The sequence below is a fragment of the Puma concolor genome, chromosome C2, assembly GCF_028749965.1.
Source record: "Puma concolor isolate L17-30 chromosome C2, mPumCon1.1.hap2, whole genome shotgun sequence".
NCBI classification, from domain to species: Eukaryota; Metazoa; Chordata; class Mammalia; order Carnivora; family Felidae; genus Puma; species Puma concolor.
In genome coordinates, this window is record NC_141675.1 from 26,199,484 (window position 1) to 26,220,451 (window position 20,968).

General features: G+C 45.3%; 3 protein-coding genes across 10 annotated transcripts in view; 2 read left to right on the plus strand and 1 right to left on the minus strand.

The window, feature by feature from the left end:
* The window catches only part of COLQ (collagen like tail subunit of asymmetric acetylcholinesterase), a 97,492-nt gene extending 80,854 nt beyond the window's left edge, over positions 1-16,638 (plus strand). For all 3 annotated transcript variants that reach the window (XM_086674264.1, XM_086674267.1, XM_086674265.1), the window contains exon 17: positions 16,063-16,638. In XM_086674264.1, the coding sequence (XP_086530390.1) occupies positions 16,063-16,198 (136 nt within the window). In that variant the 3' untranslated portion in view covers positions 16,199-16,638. The remainder of the gene's footprint in view (positions 1-16,062) is intronic.
* EAF1 (ELL associated factor 1) lies at positions 1-19,878 on the minus strand. Of its 2 annotated transcripts, none has more exons than XM_086674268.1 (6): positions 19,497-19,878; positions 17,525-17,619; positions 15,528-15,664; positions 13,181-13,371; positions 11,035-11,268; positions 1-200 (listed from the first exon to the last, which is right to left on the minus strand). In XM_086674268.1, the coding sequence occupies exons 1-6, from the start codon at positions 19,876-19,878 to the stop codon at positions 160-162; spliced, it is 1,080 nt and encodes a 359-aa protein (XP_086530394.1). In that variant the 3' UTR covers positions 1-159. The 2 variants fall into 2 exon arrangements, with proteins under 2 accessions (XP_086530394.1, XP_025769424.2); XM_025913639.2 differs by lacking the exon at positions 1-200 and adding an exon at positions 5,110-8,495.
* METTL6 (methyltransferase 6, tRNA N3-cytidine) overlaps positions 19,872-20,968 on the plus strand; it is a 15,942-nt gene continuing 14,845 nt past the window's right edge. For 3 of the 5 annotated variants that reach the window (XM_025913208.2, XM_086674271.1, XM_025913206.2), the window contains exon 1: positions 19,886-20,024. The gene's annotated coding sequence lies outside the window, so the exon portion shown is untranslated. The other 2 variants (XM_086674269.1, XM_086674270.1) reach the window with 2 other exon arrangements.

A 20,968-nucleotide genomic window follows, 5' to 3' on the forward strand; every position in this document is an offset into this window, starting at 1 on the left:
TAAACCACAGGGTGAAATATATTGGCCAATATAAGGTAAAAACTCCAGAGGTAGGGTGGAGATCAGGCATGGTTCAATCAAGGCTCCCACTCCATTTCTCTGCTTGAGCTGTCCTCTCTGCTATTTGCATCTCTCCTGTTAGTTTGATCTTTGGGGTGGTCACAAGCTGACTGTTACAGTTTCAGGCTTACATCTGCACCCTACGATATCCAGAGGAAGAGAGAACATCTATTCCAGTGGCCCCCAAGACGTTTTTTTCCAGAAGCCACCCCAAAATCTTACCTTGAGCCTCATTGCCTGTTTGGGGTCACATGCCCATTCCTGAACCAATTCATATCATCAGGAGAATGCCACCTGCTAACTGGATTACAGCTGGGTTCCTGAACCCACAGGGGCAAAAGCTACAAGAACACTCGTAGCCCACTCCCTGGCGACTCTCCGGAAGTAGATGAGCTGTGTAAGGAAAAGGTGGCTACTGGATGATATAGTGGGGAGCAGAAATGGGGTGAATGGGTGCGGGGTACACAGTGTCCATCACAGTGGCCATCTCTGGTTTTACTTTTCCTTTTGGCAGGAATAGGTGCTGAGCCACTTGCGGCAAACATTTGGGAAGATTCCTCACACCTAAAAAGCTCTTGGCTGATTCTGATAGGTCCACTCGAGAGAGGCTGCCTCTCCCAGGGAGGCATAGGTAGTGAAAGAGGTGGTGTAGTTTGCTTTTGGGAAAAAAAGGAAGAGGACTGGATTCACGTATCTGGGTTCGAAGCCTGGCTGTCACCAGTGCACTGTTTAATCATCTTGCATAATTTACTTTTCTGTTTTTGTCATCTTTATACTGGGAATAATAGTACCTTATTTTCAGGGTTGTGTTGAATTTTAGTGATTATATGGTTAAAATTTCTGACACCTAGAAACTCTTCAGGGAGGGCTGGGTTTTATCTGTGTCACGATTATTTGGTGACTCACACCAAATGGGTCACCTCTTTGGGACCTGGGGTCTCTTTCTTCCCCCTTTGAGGCTGGTTGCATGAGTCCACTTTTGACGGCAGTTTGGACCACAGCCTTTACTACAAATCAGTGAAAAAGAGCAGTGGTTCTCACACTTTGCAGCACATTGGCCCATTTGATGAATATCACCAGGGATGAACCAACAAAACTTATGCAGACCAACAAAATTAGGTTTGCTGACTTGCAGAGGGAGACCGAACACCAGAGAACAATGGGGCATTTCACCAAACCAAGAAAGACCAGATTATGACAGGATCTGGGGGGAGAGGTGGAGTGTAGGTAGAATGTAAAAGCAGCATTGTGGGGACAGGCTCAAAGCAGAGCAGGCAGTGTATAACGGGGGTCAAGATGAAGCCTGGACTAGGAAGTGGACCCAGGTCCTGATTCCTTGGAAAACTACAAAGTTAGTTGGGAAAAAAAGCATGGAATGTTATGCCTGAAAATCCCTATCAGAATTTCTGTATCTACGGTAGAAACTGAAACTGCTTCTCTGTGTCAAAGTGACTCACGTGGCTCAGGTCTTCCAGGCAAGAGTGGAAAGTTTCAATCTTACTGATAGGATTGCACGCTGCAAAATTTTGTCACAAAAGTTCACCGTGATTTTTGTTCAGGTTGCAGGAGTAAAAAGCAAGGCTGGGGCCGTCACTGAAAGGCGAGCAGTAGTCCCTCAAAAGAGTGATCATGATACGGCAGATCTGGCAGGAAGATTGCTTCCCGTTAACTTTGCAGCTGGCTTTATCAGTGTCTGCTGTGGCACTCTGATGAATGCCAGAAACAGGGCCGACTTTTCCTCTCTCAGTCTGGACTGGTTTTTAACCCTTTCACCAGTAACGGAGGCCCAAGTTCCGCTCAACTGATCCCCAAAGATCCAGGTCAGCCCACAGGCTCCTAACAACCAAGGAAGCACAGGGATGGGGTTTGGCCCCAGAAGTCTTTATCCACCTGCAAAGCCAGCTGAATGACAAATTTGTGAGCAAAGTAAGGTCTTTAGAGGAAACTTGGTAACTAGTACTTAGAAAGCAGTGCTTGGAAAGATGGTAGGACAAATTTTCTGAGCATCATGGGACATACTGGTCATCCATCACTCTAATATGGGCATAGAGGACACATGGGTCGAATTGCTTACGAATCTCCAAACCTCATAATTAGGGCGACTTCTGCTCCAATGACTGCCTTACTTCAGTTATCTCCCCCAATCCCTCCTCCATAGTGAACCAATTTCAGTGAAACTCAGATCTTGCATTTGGTAACAATGAGCTCACAGATCAAGTATCTTGGCAATTCATCAGGGAGATTGTTACACTTCAGCAGCTCCCAGTTGCCACCCATGGGCCCAGAGGCTCCAGGAGTGTGGGTTCCTCTCCAGCATCTTCATTTGTAACCATTCTGAGAGGTTGCAAATCACACAAAAGTAACGGGTTAAGGAATGTCCCCACCCCTACCCCGGGGACAATAGAGGAAGTGAACTCACATTCCCTTTATCAGAGGGGCTACCTCTCTGGGGGGGGGGGGGGGGGGCTCACCTGAGTTCTTTTCAGCCCAGTTAGAGTCAGACAAGTTTACAAGAAACAACCTTGCTAAAGGAAGAAATAAGCTATTTCCTCTGCCGTCTATCCCCCCCTAGTCCTACCACCTTTATAGAAGGGAAACGGGGCCCATGTAATCATGAAAATCTGCCAAGATGCTATTATCTCAAGATAATTGAATATGTCATTATTTTGGTTTCTGTAATTTCTTCAAGGACAGTGAGGAATTATCTTGCCATCTTTCCACGCCCTTAATACCTCTTGTAGATGTTGGTTTTTGACGTTCCAGTTCATAGAGTACCATACCCCACTGCGTGCACCACTCCAGGTTACCCTCAGTCTAACACCTGGGATGGGAAGTTGAAAGCAGTCATACCATAGTCATCACTTGAGGCTCACCAAGGGAGTCTGTTTCCTTGGGGCAGAGGTTCTAAAGCTTTAGGGTTTATCAGGATGTCCTGAAGGGTTTGTCACACAGATTACTGGGGCCCACTTTGGAACTTCCGATTCAACAGATCTTGGGGGGGGGGGGGGGGGACTTGATTATATTTCTAACAAGGTCCCAGGGGATGCTGATGGTACTGGACCAGGGACCACATTTTAGGAGCCACTACTCTGGAGAAACATCTCATCTGAGAACAATGGCCGTAGACCAAATACACTGGGGGGGGGGGGGGGGGGTGGGGGGTGGGGGTGGGGAAGGGAGGGGGGAAAAGGACTTTGAGTAGGTGGCTTTTTACATGCTCTTCCATTAAGGATGTAGGGTCTGTGTCCCTCTTGAATCCAGGTGGGCTTTTGATTGTTGGAGCAATAGAATACTGTGGATGTGATGCTGTGTGACTTTCCAGGCTAGGTCATAAACAACCAAGCAGCTCTTGGGATGCTCATTCTAGGAGAAAGCAGCCATCACGTAAGAAGACCAACTACCTTGAGACTGCTGTGTTAGAGAGTCTCTGGCTGACAGTCCTAATGAGCCTGCTTCCAGCCATCCCCACCATGGTGCCAGACATGTGAGTGAAGCCAGTTTGAATTCTCTAGTCCTGCCCATCTGCCAACTGAGTCCCACTGAGTGACCTCAGTTGAAGCCAAAAGAATTGCCCAGCCAAGCTCTGTCCTAAATCCTAACCAACAGATTCCATGAGATAAAATGGTTGTTGTTTTAGCCACTAAGTTTTAGGGTAATTTGTTACTTAGCAATAGGCAATGAATGGTGCTCTAGGTTGGAAAGGTTGGAAAGGAAGCACGCTACTCTGAATAGGGCAGAGTGCCAAGTCCAGAGGAGCCTTTGCTTGGTTTGGGTGCCCTCTGCAGGAACCATGGACAGAAAACTGGCCTTAACCCCTACGTGGACTCTTATTTAACTGGCCAGGAGAAAAGCCAAGTTGAGGAAGGACTTAGTGATTATATGGTCCAGTGTTGTCAACCATGGTAGGGACATGGCGTACGTGGAGGAAGTAGATTGATTGCAGTGATCGCCCGAATTCTCACACTTCTCTGTACTTACACCTTGCAACTCCTCCCATCACCTGGCAGAATGCACTGTATTTGCCCACCCCTTGATTCTGAACTTGACCCTGTGACTTGCTTTGGCCAATGACACGTTAGCAATTGTGACAGAGGCAGTTGTTTCCTCTCTCACTCTAGCATCTCTGCCTTTGCCATGACAATGTGCTGGGCTAGGTTGCTAGAGGGTAAGGCACAAGGAGCCTGCCTGAACTGCCCCAGCCGTGCTGGCCAAGTCCTCCTAGATCAGCTGAGTCTGCAAACTGCCAGGCATATGGAGTCCAGTCAAGACCAGACTGTCCAGCCACACCCAGTCTTAATCGCCAATCCAGAGCTGTAAGCAAAATAAATGCTTATTTTAAGCCACTGAAGTCTGGGATGCTTTGTTACGTGTCATTGTGTGGCAACAGTTAACTGAGGACCACACTCCTTTGAGTGAGGAATGGACACCACCACTTCCCCATTGAGATTCCTGGTTCAAATCTAACTCCTATTTCCACCTGAGGAAATGTGAGCCAGTTACAGAATGAGCAGCAGAGGATTCCTAGGCTAGTTCTCTTAGTGCATAATTGTATTCAATCCAAATTTATTGAGCACCCATTAGGTGAGAGACACCAGAGAATTAAGAAGGAATATGGTCACTGCCCACCTAGAAGTTTGCAAGACTGCTGTGGGCATTGCTGTGTGTGGAATGGAAGCAGGAGGCAGGATCACTTCCAGCCAGTGAGTGTATGGGGGGGGGGGGGGGGGGCGTGGCATTCCAGGTGGAAGCAATTTGGTGTGCTAAAAGAATTAGGATATGTCTCGAGATTCAGTTTAACCCCCGCATGGTTCTTAGAGTCAAAGCCAAGTCTGCCTTTCCAGACCGGGTAATGGCCTCAGATGCCATGTGGCTCACATCCTTCCAGTTTTGAACTTCACACCTTTTGAAGCTGAGGTGTTCATCCTAATGAGCATAAACACCAAATTAAAAAGGAATTCATTTAGAGAAGCAGGCATAAGCATAAAGGATTAATATAACCTTACATTTTTCATTGATTCCTAGTAAAAAAATAAAACCCACCAAGACATATACTGCTGACCTTCATTTTTTACTTAAATATAGTGATCTTTAAGAGAATAAACCAAAAAAAACTTTACACAGCAAGTATTTTACATAAATGCAAACATTTTACATAAATGTAAACATGCGCATCTACTTCATAATTACGCAAAATAAACTTTTAGGCACAAGATTTCAAAAATCATTAAAGAATAAGACAACCCAAGACAGATACAACATAAGCAACAAAAACACACATTTCATAACGCTTCAATTGGTCTTGTCTTCCAACCTACTGGTTAAGGCCTGAGTTTCAGAAATCCTACCTTCCTTGCCAAATGGAAACATCCAATTTGGCTGTACCTAAGAGAACATACTATTATCTTTCAAAATAATGTTAATAAATACATCACTCACTCTCTCTCTCTCTCACTCACACACATACACACACACACACCATACTTACACCTTACTTAACCAGCCTCTCAATTAGGATAGCAAGGATTTTGGAATTTTCAAGTTTTCCCACCACTGAAGCACATACATATTAATACCACACACAGAAAAAAAAATGATTCTGCTATAGAAATAAAATAATGAGTGGCATCATCACAGATCTCGTTTGTTTATATTGTTTCCCCAATTCATGTCTTTACTGCGGCTTGCCATGGCTCCCTGGGCACCCTGAATTTAAGTCTTTATATCTTGCCTGATGACTTACGATATGGCAGAAGTTGTATAGGACAGAGAAAAGGCAATTTTAACAATTCAGTTAGAGACTTCCAAAACCATGAAAATCACAAATAGTTTTCAGCTGTCTCCAAATGCTTGGAATGTTTGCTCCACGTCTGCCCTCTGTACTCCACTGGTTGGTTTTCTCTGCCTCCTCCCCACCAGGCTATAAGCATCTGTATGTCTATTCTCGTGGACACCCCAGGGAATAGAGATGAAAATGACGGTCCCTGCTTTTAAGGAGTTCACACCAACCAGAGCTCAAGCAAGAGGAAGGTCAGTACAGACAGCACTCCAGTGGGCAGAAAAGAACAGAGGGAGAGTCCGCGAAGATGGCACCTACACAGCGTCAGGACTGGGGCTTGGCGGGGGAGAGGGAGGGAGGGACTGAGAAGGCACAGAGGCACGAAGAGTAAGTCCAATGAGGCTGGCACGAGGTAACTCAGAAGTAGTAGTCTGTGGGGCCAGATTCTTGATTTCCAAAAAGATAAGATTCCTTATTCTGGTGGGTAAAGCTGGAGAGCAGGCGGTGGGGGTTGTGGGGAGGGAACCACCGAAGGCTTCGTGCAGAGAACAAACTGGAGCCAGCTGGAGGCTAACCATGCAGGGTCAGGTGGGACGGGCGACAGAGAAAACGAGCCCAGAGAGCTCGACTCACCAAACCCAGTGCCACATGCAAGCATTTCCTATAGAAACAAACATCTTGACCCGACATGTGAAAAACCACAGTTCTATCTGTATAAATCAAGACTTTAGGAGGAAAAAAAAGAGAGCGAGGCTTAAATAGATTATTTTTAGTTCAAGTTCCTGGAACCTGCCCCAGCTTGAGCAAGTTAAAAGCAGTGAAACAATTCCCACATCCAGTAACAATTCAAGTCTCCCAATCATGACCTTTACCTTCCCTGAGCTGTCATTAGCAAGGAATTATAAAGCAATTATCAATTCATTATGAAGAAGTTCCTACCTGCCATTAAATCCACCGAAACCTCACGATGGGCTGAGAACCCACCGCCGAGTACCAGTGTGTCCCCATTACCTACACGTGGGGGGGTGGTGGTGCGAGTGTGCCACCGGATGATGGCTCCCGACCCGCATCTCCAGCTCACTGGAGTCACTGCACATGAAACAGGGGACTCCATAAGGTGCAACTCTCACCAAGGCCCCCACCACGAATCATCTAATTCCTTTCCAGGTCCAGACTGCTTCCATCCACTAGCTGGGGAAGCAGAGGCCATCTTTGAGTGGAAGAACCCAAGGAAGGAAAATCATTTTCAAAATGTTCTTAACACCCATTGAACCAAAGCAAATGGAAATTTCTCAGGACATTCAAATTGTATCCATTCAAATTATAGAAACAGGCTACTCCATACCAATCACAGGATGATTTATCACACATTCACTCAATATGGAACATTTACTAGTGACCAGTTTCCTGTAACAACAGATTCATTTGGAAACTGCACACTGCAAAAGGCAATCTTGTGACTTTCTTCTAGTTTATCAAAAATACAAATCAGTCTGGGAGTCAGGCACAAACAGTGGTACAAAAGCATGAAGAGAAATACCTTATCTAAGAATGTGCTCGTTTCATATTGCAGAACCCCTATCTAGATTCTGGTTTTTGGAAGCCTGCTGCTGGTTCTTTTGCTCAGAAAGGTTCCTTCACTACACCTCTCTCCCACTCCTACCTCCCCTTACTAAAATTCACTGAACGGGAAACACTTAGTATGGACCTACGTGGAACTAAAAGCCCCAATTTAATTGAATCTCATGTGTCAGCACAGTGGCTGCTGGTTTAATCTGCTCAGCCAGCCTCGTGTATCTAGGGACTTTTTGGATCAGAATTTGAGCCAGAAGCACCCAACACTTCATCTTTGGGAATCCAATAAAATCTCTGACGTACAACTAGAAGTCCCATGAACAAGAGTCTCCGGTTCCAGTTAATGAGATTCAAGGGCGGGAGCAGCAGGAAAAGCTGGGGCGGGGGCAGGAGACGGGCCACGAACCAGCTGTGTGCTTCTCTTTCCTCACTTGTAAGTGAGGGGGCTGAACTCGCGGAGCTCCGGGGTCCTGCCCAGCAGCCGCTCTAGGACTCCCTCCTCAAGTCCATCTCTACACAGGCTCGTCAAGCTGGGTCAGACAAAACTTCCTCACCACTTTGTCTCAACAGTTTAAAGTGGTTGTAAAATACTTCTATGCTGCAGTCTGAGGTCTCCCTCTCTCCCCTACCCCTCAAAGACCAGGTTTCATTTCACTGGTGCAGACCACCTGGCCAAACTGGTGGCTGCTGAGGTTTAAAAGTGAATCACTGTCCTGGTTAAGATGATGGCCTTTGAGTAACCTAGACCAGGGCACATTTGTCTGTTTTTCATGAACAGTGTTAACCAAATAGCAATAGAATTCTGTTAGTTCTTCTATAGATCTACTTTGCAACATGAGATTGTTCAAAAATTACATGAGAAAATCACCCATCACCACTAAGTTAAAGACTTGAGTATCTGAGACCTCCAGAGCCTCGAACTCCTGCTACAGTCACTGATCCACAGCATGTCCCTCTCCGCAACGGGCTCCATGCGAGCGCAGCCCGGTCCGGCAGCAGATCTGTGCACCAAGACGCTGATTTCGAAAGATCTGGCTCTAGTCATCACTGTCACTGCCAGACTCACTCAACTGCAAGTCATTTCCTACAAGACAAAAACCACAGAATCACACCAAAAGTGCGCAATTTAAAAATGACTTCCCCACAATTCTTTGTTTCACCACCTTGGTTATCGCACTATAGTAAAACAAGCCAATTCAACTTAATTAGGGAGGAAAACTGATTTGGCTCAGTGACAAAACTGACGCAGTCAACGTTTTTAAAGAAATGCTATTCTTGATATCTGCAAAGCACAGTGATGCTACGTACTAGGATAGAACAGGGGGAAGCAGGCCAGACAGCTTTTTAAATGTGTTAATAAATAGCAAAAAAGTATAAATAACCGATTCACCATCTAGAATCGTTCACATGAAGTTGCTAAAATAACACCGAGTTAGGCTTCCCGTCAAGGAAGCCGAATACTGTTTATACCAGTAACCTGCTAATCCAGCATTCCCTCCTGTTCAGTTACTTTAAACCTCAACTCTCAACTGAAGAGCTTCAATTACTTTAGCCTCAGATTTTTGTTTAGTGTGCAGAATTCAGGTGTTAGGAGTAAAGAATAGAAGTGCTCAGCGTTTTAATCCGATAGAGTAACAGGACCCAGTTGATAGCACTCAGATTATAGCAAAAGTGAACCGCTATACGACTGGATTGCTACTCCTAGACCAGCCCTTCTCAGTTTGTGTGGAGGACCCCGGGGTCCTTGAGACCCTTTCAGGAGGGTACTTCCTCTTCTAACTACACACCTGTGTGAGGCCAGATTTTCTTAATATACATCAATCTAGACAACTTATGGCAACAGACTGAACCCAGGTTTCCACTCAGCTAGATCGTAAAGAGATTTGCGAAATTTTAAAGCAATGTTACTCTCTTACTAAGTATTTTTTGATTGGAAAAATTTGTTTTTCATAAAAATGATACTTTTGTTAACATGTGACAGTTTATTATTGTTATTTTAAATGAATTACTGGATAATTTAAATATTTCAGTTTTAATTTCTAATGGTAATATTGAGTGGATATAAGCCACATACACAAAGCTCTTTGGGGTGCTCAATAATTGTTACAATTAAGAGGTCTGACACCCAAGAATGGAACAACTACCGTTCTAAACTTAAGGAAGGCAACAGGGGCCTGGCAAGAGCTGGTAACTCCCAATCAGCTAAGTTGAGCACGATCTCTTAAAAAGTAAGATGATGTGCTTTAACAGATCAGTGGAACTGGAGCTGGAAATCTAGTTTTGAAATTGCTTATATAAAGTTAAGGTCTTGCCACTTGAAGAGCTGCAGATCAGGATGACTTGGTGCGCAATAAAGAGCTAAAAGGATTTTAAGATACTGGTAAGCAGATAACACCCACTGTGCCTTTTTTTTTTTTTTTTTGCTCTTTCTTTCTAGGAGGAAAGAATAATTTGGCATTGACTGGGCAAACTCGAGAACTGAGTCAAAGCCACAGTAGCTATCTGGCACTATTCCACTAGGAATACCAAATTCCCAATATGAAATTTACTACTCCTGGCCAACTGAGAATAGCACCAAAGCATCCCGACATCCAGAATGTAGGCCCAGAAAATGGGATAGCAGACAATATCCTCGACTGATATCCTAACAGTGTTCAACTCACTCAAGTAGCGTTTCTCCAGCAGGAGTGGTCTTGCCCCCCAGAGGATATCTGGCAATGTCTTGAGATATTTGGGGTTGACACAACTGGGGACAAGGGAGAGAGAAGGGCATCTACCGGGTAGAGGCCAGGAATGCTCTTAGTCATCCTGCAATGCACAGAACAGCCCCCATGACAAAGATTTATCTGCCCCACAATGTCTGTAGTGGTGAAGTTGAGAATTACCTTCGCCTGGTCCACTGTAGTAGGGTTAACTAGGTTAGCTTACCAACTATTGCCTCCAGACCTTCCAACCTCCTCAAAGGCAGTCATGCCAGATGAAAGCATTCATTAGGATACTGGAGAGAGAAGTGCATAGGGAGCAAGCACTCTCCCCATCTCCAATACGAAGAAATCTGTTTTTGTTCTTGTTTTTCTCTCCTTTACTTTAGTATCAACTGCACGGAGAGCCACCCAGATATAGCAATGTCCTTCCTCTTCCTCTTGCCAAAGGCTAGTTGGTTTCCAAATATACCCTAATGGCTCAGGTTCCAAAGTCTATGGGCTGCAGGACACCACAGTCTGGACAACTGTGTTCTTGGGACTGTAAAAAGACCTAGAAGCAGGGGACACTATAGTGGAGGGCATCGCCCCTAAAGCCTGTAAAGCCTGGTAAATGCAAAAACAAAGAGCCGAGCTGTTCATGTTTCAGCATTTTCGAGAATTGACAAAAACTAATTTGTGCCAGTGGGTGAAAAAAAAAGAACAGATTTTCTAGTTTTGTGCTTCCCCAACACCCCCGCCCCTTTTATTTTTTTTAACTGTTTGGTAACTTACTTCTTTCTGCTCCAAATTTTGTCAGGATGCTTTCTTATGCCTTAAATATCTTCTGGTTTACAGACTCGGGTGTAAGATATATAGAAGCTGCATCTCTAGTCTCACATGCCACCCCTCTCTGAGCCAGAAAAGGGAGAGCACACTTACTGAGGGTGTTCATGAGCTGGTTGCTTCCTTGTGGCCGGCTGGTTCCATTGGCAACGGCCGGCCTGCTGTTGTAGGGCTGCTGGTGTGCAGGCTGTGGAGGAGAAGCCGGACCGTTGTCCTCACCCTCGCTGCTGGAGCTGTCATCATCGCTTCCCGACGAGCTCTCAGAGTCTGAGGAACTGCTCCCACTGCTGCTGCTCATCTGCTCAATAATGTCAACTTCAGCCCTCAGCTCTGGAATAAAATGACACGACGGGGGTTAGCCAGCAACCACTCTCAAGGCCGCAAGCTGCCTTCTGTAAATAGTGAATTGGCAAAACCAACAGCAATGAGGAATGACTAAAATTCCTGCTTCTTATTCCTTAAAAACGTATAAACAAAACGACTAAGACCAAAATGAACAAAATAAAACTGTCTTCAGAGAGCGGAAACATTAACTTCACCCCAAATAACAAAAAAGAAAACTGTTTCAGATAATGATGGTTCTGTGTAAATTAAGCCTATTTGCCTTATCTACTTAAAAAAACAAAGACTGTGAATTATGGGATTAAACACCAAATAAGAGAAATATTATGCTAAAGGGCTGAAAAATATTTGACTAGGAATTGGAAGATCTGGGTGCTTGTTTTGGATCTGCCTCTAACCAGCAGTGAGACCGAGGTGGGAGTCAATGATTTTTTTCCAAGACACTTTGAAAAAATAAAAGGCCACAGCAGACAGCCTCTGAGGTCCTTTTCAGCTTTCCTGTCCCACAAAGGAACTGAGGCATGCAGGAGGAACCATGGTAACGGAAGGAAAATGGGGAAACAACATGCCTCCTCTGCCCTCTGTATAGATTTCACTGACAGCCATGCCTTCCAGGTATTACATTTTTTTTTATAGAAGTACAGCAGCGAACGAAAAACATGTTTACCTAACCCTTTCAATGTCGGTGAATACATTAAGGATACCTCATAGGACACATCAAGAAAGATGCCAGATTTCCCTGTCCAAACATACCATGTGATTTTAAACACGCATGGTTCCTTTAGGCGTAACTGTCAATCACTAACCACTCATAGTCCAATTCTTGTTCAACTAAAGTGAAAACTTTAACAAATAGCATTCCAATATCCCTGAGGAAAATCAAAATCAAAATCAAGAACAAAAACAAAACAGGAGGCTTAATAAGCGTGCACCACGCAGAGAATGATTGTTTACTGAAAGCACTTCTATAAGGCAGAAGAGGCAAACTTCTCAAGTACAACTCTATCTTTCCCTGTTTACTACTGCTACAGATTTCATTGTGTTTCATAAAACTTTATAAATCTGAAATACGACAGCCTCATAACTTCCTGAGAGTCTGGACAACGAAAACCACTCCCTCCCTGTATGAGGAGAAAGCCAAAGTGAGAACCCGACCAGACCTCTAGGTCTTTCTAGGCCATGTCCATTTCCAGGTCCCATGGCACTCTCATGTTTACACCCTTTGTTAGTACAAAGCAATGGTCCTGGTATTTTAAATATCCCTCTGACCTAGATACTAGACTAACACTGACACACCTGGTTTTTACCCCAACACCTTGGAATTCTCTTCTCCCAAAACCTTAAAGGCACGGCATATAGACTTTTGGATGACAGTCATGCTTGTTTAAATCCTGGGCCTCTGGGGGCGCCTGGGTGGCGCAGTCGGTTAAGCGTCCGACTTCAGCCAGGTCACGATCTCGCGGTCCGTGAGTTCGAGCCCCGCGTCGGGCTCTGGGCTGATGGCTCAGAGCCTGGAGCCTGTTTCCGATTCTGTGTCTCCCTCTCTCTCTGCCCCTCCCCCGTTCATGCTCTGTGTCTCTCTCTGTCCCAAAAATAAATAAACGTTGAAAAAAAAAAAATAAATAAAAAAAAAATAAATCCTGGGCCTCTGAACAGAAAGCTGCAAAGACAGCCACAACTCAAGTCACTTGCCTGGACCTCCCTTGTCAAACGAGAGAAGTGGTAACAGTCCCACCTCTGTCACCTCTGGAATGGTGAACTCTGCAGATTATTTTTTCAATGGCAGAGAATGCCCATGCCACCAGTGCCCATGTGATGTCAACATGATAGCCTTGTGATCGCCACAAAAGCCTCAACACCCAACTCCCAGTGGCTATCAGTTCCAGAAAATGCTCCCTACCTCTTTTGATGTCATCCAGCTGAGGTTCAGGTGAAGGGTTATCTTTCAAAGGAGAAGTTTTGGGTCCAACTGGAGGCTTTGTCGGAGCTCTGAATGGCAGAGGTGGTGGAGGTGGTGGTGGCTGAGATGGCTGTGGGGGACGAGTGGGCTGCTGTTCCATTCGGGCTTGGATTTTACTGCTCCCCTCAGCTCTAAAATGAAAAACAGACATTAAATTGCAGGGCCAAAAACAGTGCTCCTCAAATCTGTTCAGGTAATCAAGTACCTAGAGGTCTCTGCACAATCGTGCTTCTCTACACACTACTTCAAAATACTGATGTTTGTCACTTTATCCCATGAACTACTCACTCAACAACTGCCTACTGCATTCCGGTACTGCACTACGCACCAGAGATACAAAGATGAATAAAACAGCCCTCAAGAAGCTCACATTTTATAACAAGCAAATAAAACCGATATGCAGGACACAACGTGATCGTGAGAACCCATTTTACCAGCACACAATAGGACTACTTGACTTGTATACGGTATAAAGTTATAGTCACAAGTATATGAGTTACTACATAAAACCAGCTCTTGAAATGCTGGCTAGTTTGCAAGTTTTCCCACGATCTGTTTACTGCCTGTTCATCTTGTCACGCGCCAGCTCTTGCAGGCGGACAAGCAAAGCATCCCACCCCAACGGGAGAAAATTCTATTCACTAACAATTTCTTTTGTAAACGGATGAGCCCACTTTCGGCTTTTGAACTTTGGTGGGCACACAGATCGCCTGAGGATCTCATTAAAATGCAGATTCCAACTTAGCAGGTCCTGAAATTCTGCACTTTAAAAAGCATCCAAGTGATCAAATGCTGCTAGTCCATAGATGACAGCGAGTAGTGAGAGAAATGCCCACAAACATCATCTGTTGGGGAATTAACAGTGGTACCTGGTTCGGGGAGGTAATTAATACAAATCTATCCCAGGCAGGAGAGGAGCAGGGGGCTTGGACGTGCATGCCCAGGCTAAGGGCTCTGTTCTGATGCTGGACTCCGGTTCACAGGCTCATGAATCCGCAGTCTCTTCGTGTGTGTGTGTGTGTGTGGTTTTTTTGTTTGTTTGTTTTTACAGATAATGATAGTACCTTTCTAAATGTTATTTGTAAAGTTAGGTAGGATAATGCATGAAAGCATTTAGCATAGTATTCAGTAACCCCTCAATAAATGGTAGCTACTTTTTTTCTGGAATGAGTAAATGAAGAAGCATAAACAGAAAAATATCAGGCTATAACACTCTCTTTAAGAATTTAGGGCTGTATTGGGGCGCCTGGGTGGCTCAGCTGGTTGAGCGGCCGACTTCGGCTCAGGTCATGATCTCGCAGTCCGTGAGTTCGAGCCCCGCATCAGGCTCTGTGCTGACAGCTCGGAGCCTGGAGCCTGTTTCGGATTCTGTGTCTCCCTCTCTCTGACCCTCCCCCGTTCATGCTCTGTCTCTCTCTGTCTCAAAAATAAATAAACGTTAAAAAAAAAAATTAAAAAAAAAAGAATTTAGGACTGTATCACAATAACTGCTGTATCACAATGTAAAAAACAGAACCAGTGGGTTGCTTCTATTCATAGAATGAATTCTGACTTTAAAATTTAATTGGCTTTGTATTACAAATGTAAAGCCTGTTGAATTAAAGATTAAAGAGAACTCACTATTTACAAAAATAGGCAGAACTTGGGGCGCCTGGGTGGCTCAGTCGGTTAGGCGTCCGACTTTGGCTCAGATCATGATCTCAGTTTGTGGGCTCAAGCCCCGCATTGGGCTCTGTGCTAACAGCTCAGAGCCTGGAGCCTGCTTGGGATTCTGTGTCTCCCTCTCTCTCTCTGCCCCTTCCCTGCTCGTGCTCTGTCTTTCTCTGTCTCTCTCTCTCTCTCACAAAAATAAACATTCAAAAAAAAATTTTTTTAATTAAAAAAAATTTAAAAAATAGGCAAAACTTTATTTTAGTGTTATAAATACCTCAAATGCATCTTGCGAAAAATTAATGTTTTTAATCTAATTACAAGTCTACAAGTTTAAATCTTATCCTCTTAGGTGGTACTATTTGAACAATCATGAAATTAATAAAATAGATTTAATTATAAAATATGTCCCTTTCCCCTGTGGCTTCCACGTTTCAGGTCTTAAAAGCTTTTATTTCTTTTTATTGCATTTGAGGAAGTGGTATTTTACTGACTTATTGAGAAGACACAGGTAGAGTTGTTGATATTATCGACAGGACACTGAATACTCAGATGCTCATATCCCTCTAAAATAACTGAAGAGATAATGCAAAGATCTAGAAACCCTGTATCAATCTGTATCTGGTCATTCACGTACCTTGTTTTCTTGACCTGAATGCTGCTACTGAGTTTTTCCAGCACATATTCACCAGTGTCATGATTAATAATAAGCACACAGTCTTTCTGATAAGGCCGTTTGTTCCCCTTGAACACAGTCATTGGTGGTGTGGATCCCTATATGCCACAAAAGTAGAAGATCAAACCAGACACACCAGTTATGAAACATTAAAAACGAATTTACAAGTGGCTTCATGAGTATCAGAGCTACTCAAACAGAATTGAATGAACTGATTTCTATTTTAACTCCTCTGGCTTCCTAGGCAAAAAGAAAAGGGATATAATATACAGCAAGAATCTATAACTGTGCAACTACTTCTCAGTAATCAAGAAAGGTAATATAAATTTTCAAAATTACCGTACATTTTTCTAAAGATTCAAAACATGTTACAAATAATGGTGAGGTATGAACTAGTAAAAACAGATTAACCATTACTTGGTATTATACTGAGTAGAACTTTTCATTGCAAGAAGTAAAACTAATACGTGATTTCTGTATTTCCTTGTAATTTCAGAGTCCAGGGCTTCCCCTCATGCCAAGTAACCAACAGAGTATTCTCTAAGGGCAGCTCATTATTCTGCTTGGCTCAGAGTAAGTACATCATGCCACTCACCTGCCTAAGCCCTTTAACTGCTAACCTGTTGCTCTGAGACCCAAGAATAAAATCTCTAAACCAGATACCTGGCCCTTCTGCCTCACCCTGTACCCCTAGCCCTAGGCTCTGCAGGATCCAGAGTAGAAGGTGGCTGGCCTCTCTCAGATCCTCATGCTCTTTCTTGCAGGGCTTTAACAAGGCTTCTGCCTGCAACATCCTGCCTCTTCCTCTCTTTCAATTACTCAACCTTCAAATCTGCTCAAAGGTCACTTCCTTAGAGAAACCTTCCTGATTTTCTAAAATAAATGGCAGTGCTTTTTATATTTATTTAATTCCAGATCATAAGCTCCCCAAGGGCAAGAAAAGTGCTTGTTTTGTTCGAGATTGTATTCTCAGTGCTTAGTAACGGGCCAACACATAGTAGGCGCTCAATTAATATTTGACATATATAGGATTTGATTGTATGGAATAAAAAAAAATTGGTTGGCTCCTTGACTCCTTATTCATAGGCTAAAAACTTAGAGTTGGAAGGGACCCTAGAGACCATTTATCTAACCCCTTCATTTTACATTTGGCAAACGAAGATCCAAAGGGAGATGATGTAATCTGCTAAAGGCAACATGCAATGAAATAGCAGCTGGAACTGGCAGACAAGTAATTTCTACTCAGCCTGAAGCTTCTTGTCCAGAGCCTTTTCATCCTATTACTGGTTACCAAGACCTTACTATGTTCCAGGACAGGGCTGTGACATCCAATGACACCTGTTCATTATGAGCATTTTGTCTGATCCTTCAGGCTGTGTGATTATAGTGCTACTTTGGACAAAGCTTCAAAAAAAAAAAGTCTCTCTCCGTAGGGGTTCTCAATTTAACCTTTAATTGGGTTCCTCATCCCTAAATTAGCTGAATGCTCTGATCCTCTGGTGCTTGGTTGCAACTTTCAGTCTGCAGTCCGCCCTTTGCCTGATGTATGAAAGGTGTCAATTCTGCTCCTGCCTGTCTTAACTCCTGGTTTGGCTGTGCCACACGCCTAAACTGTTGTTGCTATAAGCCAACATGGCGTCGAGGGCTTTGCTCTTTGGAGCTGTGTGGGGGAAAAGCTAGGCCAATCTGAAAGAGCGGCTAGAGGGGCTAAGTATCCAGACAGGAACCTTGTCTACTTGGTAGCAGATGGGGGAAAGCGGAGCGTGGGAAAAATGGCAAAGAATCCTTTTTACTCAAGCACTTGGGAAACATGAATTCCACCCTACCCCATCCCCCCAATTCCCTTTTTCCTTATGTTGGAATTTTAGAAATCTAAAAATTTTTAAATAGTAGGAAAATTCAAATTGCAATAAATAGAATATGAGGATTCACTGTGATTCCACGGTGCATAAACTTACAGGGATATGTGGCAGGGTAATTGTGACTTCATCTCCTTTGCCAACCTGAAGCTCTCCTTCACAGGAAGTGTCTATGGATGCTGGCTTAAAGTCATCTAAAGGGAAAAGCAAAAGAATATTTATCCAGCCGGTTACTTATACTAAGCCTCCTGGTCATTCTTGTTTAAGAATTAAAATTTTTTTGTGAGTCAGATAAATGGAAAAATACAATGTAGAATTTAAAAAACCTATTTCATTGTGGAAAAAAAGCAGAGAATAGTACAATGAGCCCCTGTGTACTGTCACCCAGGTTCAAGAAGAATTACGAACTCAGGGACAATCTTGTTTTCTCTATACCTCCTACATACTTTGCCTCCCATCCCTGCTGGATTATTTTGAGGGAAAAAAAAAGCTAGAATTCATATACCATTCTATTAAGCAAAGATATTCCCTTCTCCCAAGTGACACATGAAAATTAATGCCTTCTTAGCCAGAGGGGTTTTGTTAGGATTGTTGTGTACAAGATCAAAAGCAACAGAGCATATTAAAAAGATTCTGTGACTGTAACACCCTATATGAAACAGGAAAGCCCCAGTATCATATAAGCTGATTTCATTTTGCATAGAAACTGTCAACATTAGGATTTCCTACACTCAAGTTCTTATAAAAGTACAGAACAGATGGTTGAACTCTATCTCCAAAGGTTAATCCTGCCCATCTCTCTCAACTGCTGCTAACGTGCACCACGAACAGCCATCTTACTCCATTCTGACATAAACTGGCCTCACACTGCAGGCCACGTGCATACATGAAGTGTCTCACTTAAATTCCACATTGCTCTTCCCTCTACCAAAACATCGATTTAGTAAACTGCTCCGCAAACGATGCTCTTATCACATTCCCAATATCCTCCCTCTGAAAGAGCTGATCTGCTGTCAGTAGGAGACACAATAATGGTCTGGCAAGTGACCGCAGAAATATGGAACTTCATTATCTAACACGCCCTCTTCCAATGTGTTGAGTCACATTTATTAGCTCCTTAGACAAAAACAAGTCTTAACCAGCATTAGGGCTGACGGATACCAGAAGCTTGTGAATCACACAGAAGGATGCTCAGCCAGCCCATCCCTAAGAGCCAAAACTTTACCCAGGACATAGAGTGGACATGCTCTCCCTCCACAGAGTCTATAATCATGTAGAAAAGGAAGGTCCAGCATAACGACTATTTGGACATTCTTGATGCCTCCTCTCCCCCGCTTCCAAGCATACATCAAGCTTTATCAAGGCTCACGCGTTCCAATTTTATTCTTCACTCACATGGGACTTGGTACTGAGTTAAAGTCGGGGTAGTATAGATCACCTCAAAAGACAGCAGAGTCAAACGAGGTACAGAAAGCTGGAGGAGGAAGACGGATGGAGCGCACAAAGGATGCGGATTCTTTGGCTACCAAGGGGATGAAGCGCAGGCTCAGGATAACCAGAACAAAGACGAACGAGGAACGAAGGCTAAGGAACACAGGGAAGAGGAGAATGTAATAGGAGTGAGTCGATAAGGCTCATCGGCAAACGGGAAGAGTCCTTTAAACGTGGAGGACCCCGCTGGGGTCATCAGAAAGTGGGACGGATTACAGGGAGAAGTGGAGTCTGATGTGGGGTCACAGTCTTTTGGTAATAAAGAGGGGTAAGTTTCGAATAAAGCAGGGCTGGGTGGGCGGATGAAAAACAAAGGAGTCAATAACCTTCGGAAGAAGTAGTTGGGACCACAAGGCAGATGGGTAGTTGGGAGTGGCGAAGCGTTGCGTCTGGGGAGTGAGCTGGAAAAGGGGGGAGGAGAGGAGGGGGGTGGAATCGAGGTCCAGGAGGATCTGGGCGAAGAGAGAAGGGAGCTGACGTAGGCAGGAGGTTCCCTGGGCTTTGGAGGAACGAGGGAAGAGAAGAAGGAGTCGGGTTGGCAAGAGGCGGCGGAAGGGAACAGAGGGGAGGGCTGGCTTACAGCGAATGGTGTGGAAAGAGGCCCGCGGTCGCTTCTCGAAGCTCTCCCCGAGCCGCAGGCAGTGTTCCTCGCGGTCCAGCAACGGGTTCGCGGTTCCGTTCATGGCCCCCCACGAGCCTAGCGCCCGGACCGGCGCTCTCCTGGCGCGGCCGCGGTCCGAGCTTCCGGCGCCGGCGTCCGGGGAAACGAAGCTCCCGGGACAGCGCTCGGGGGCGCACGGCGAGCCGAGCCGGCGCCCACCCGGGGCCGGAAGCAGGTCCTCGCCTCTGCGGCGGGGTGGAGGAGGACTGCGCGGAAGCAGGGCCGCGGAGCTTCCGGCGTCGGGGAGGGACTTCTGCGTTCGTGACGGAAGTGGCGGGGGCAGTGGCGGCGGCAGTGCCATAGCCAAAGGGTTCCGCCGGGAGAGGTCCTCGAGGGGGGTTTGTCCCCGGACCGAAGCTCCCTGATCCGGCTTCCGAGGGCGGGTCCGGGCTGAGGGCTGAGTGCGTCCGTCCCTACCCGTCCAGGTGAATGTAAGAAGTGATGACGGTGAGCCCAAGCGCGGCGAACTAGATGAACACGGGTCTGACAGCCAGTGTGGCCGGCTCTCCGCAGGCCCGGGCGGCCCGGGCGCCCTAGTTTCTCCCGAGCGTCCGGAGCCCTACGGACCCTACCCCGCGCGTCACTGGCCTCTTACCCTTCACGCGTTAATGGAGGAGCGAGAGCCTCAGCCCCTGGAAAACGGCGCTACCCTCTGATTCATGAGACGGCCTCTTAGGTGTGTGATCAGAATCTCAGGCCGCCGGGCTTGACTACAAATTCCGCCCCCCCCCCCCCCCGAAACTGGGTCTCGGATCCTTGGGAAATGATCACCCCACTTGACCGCCCGTCGCCATTTCGGGAAGCTGGTGTGGTTGTTTTAAGTCACCCTTTCACGGGCATTAAAAATTGATGTTTCCTCCCTAAGATTTCTCAGTCACTTCTTGGGAGTGTCCTTTTACTAAACCAAACCGATTTAGTATTATTATATTTTTTTAATGTTTATTTATTTTAAAGAGAGGTAGAGACAGAGCACGAGTTGGGGAGGGACAGAGGGAGAGAGCGAGAGGGAGACACAGAATCCCAAGCAGGCTCCAGGCTCTGGGCTGTCAGCACCGAGCCCGACCCAGGGCTGGAACTCACAAACTTTAAGATCATGACCTGAGCTGAAGTGGGACGCCTAACGGACCGAGCCACCCAGGCGTCCCTAAACCGATTTATTATTCTAATAAAGTTAACTTGTTCTGGTTTGAACTAGAGTTTGGTGCGTGAGAGCCCTGGCCACGGAATGTAAGCCCTCTGAAGGTAGGGATTGTGTCTTGGGCTTCTTTCTGACCGACCTCTTGTAGAGTGGGCAGGGTTTTTGTGTTGAGTCAGCATCTAGTATGTGGTGAGTTGAACTGTTTGGTGAAAGAACCGTTCTAAAGCGACTAACCAGCGTCTTAAAAACTGTC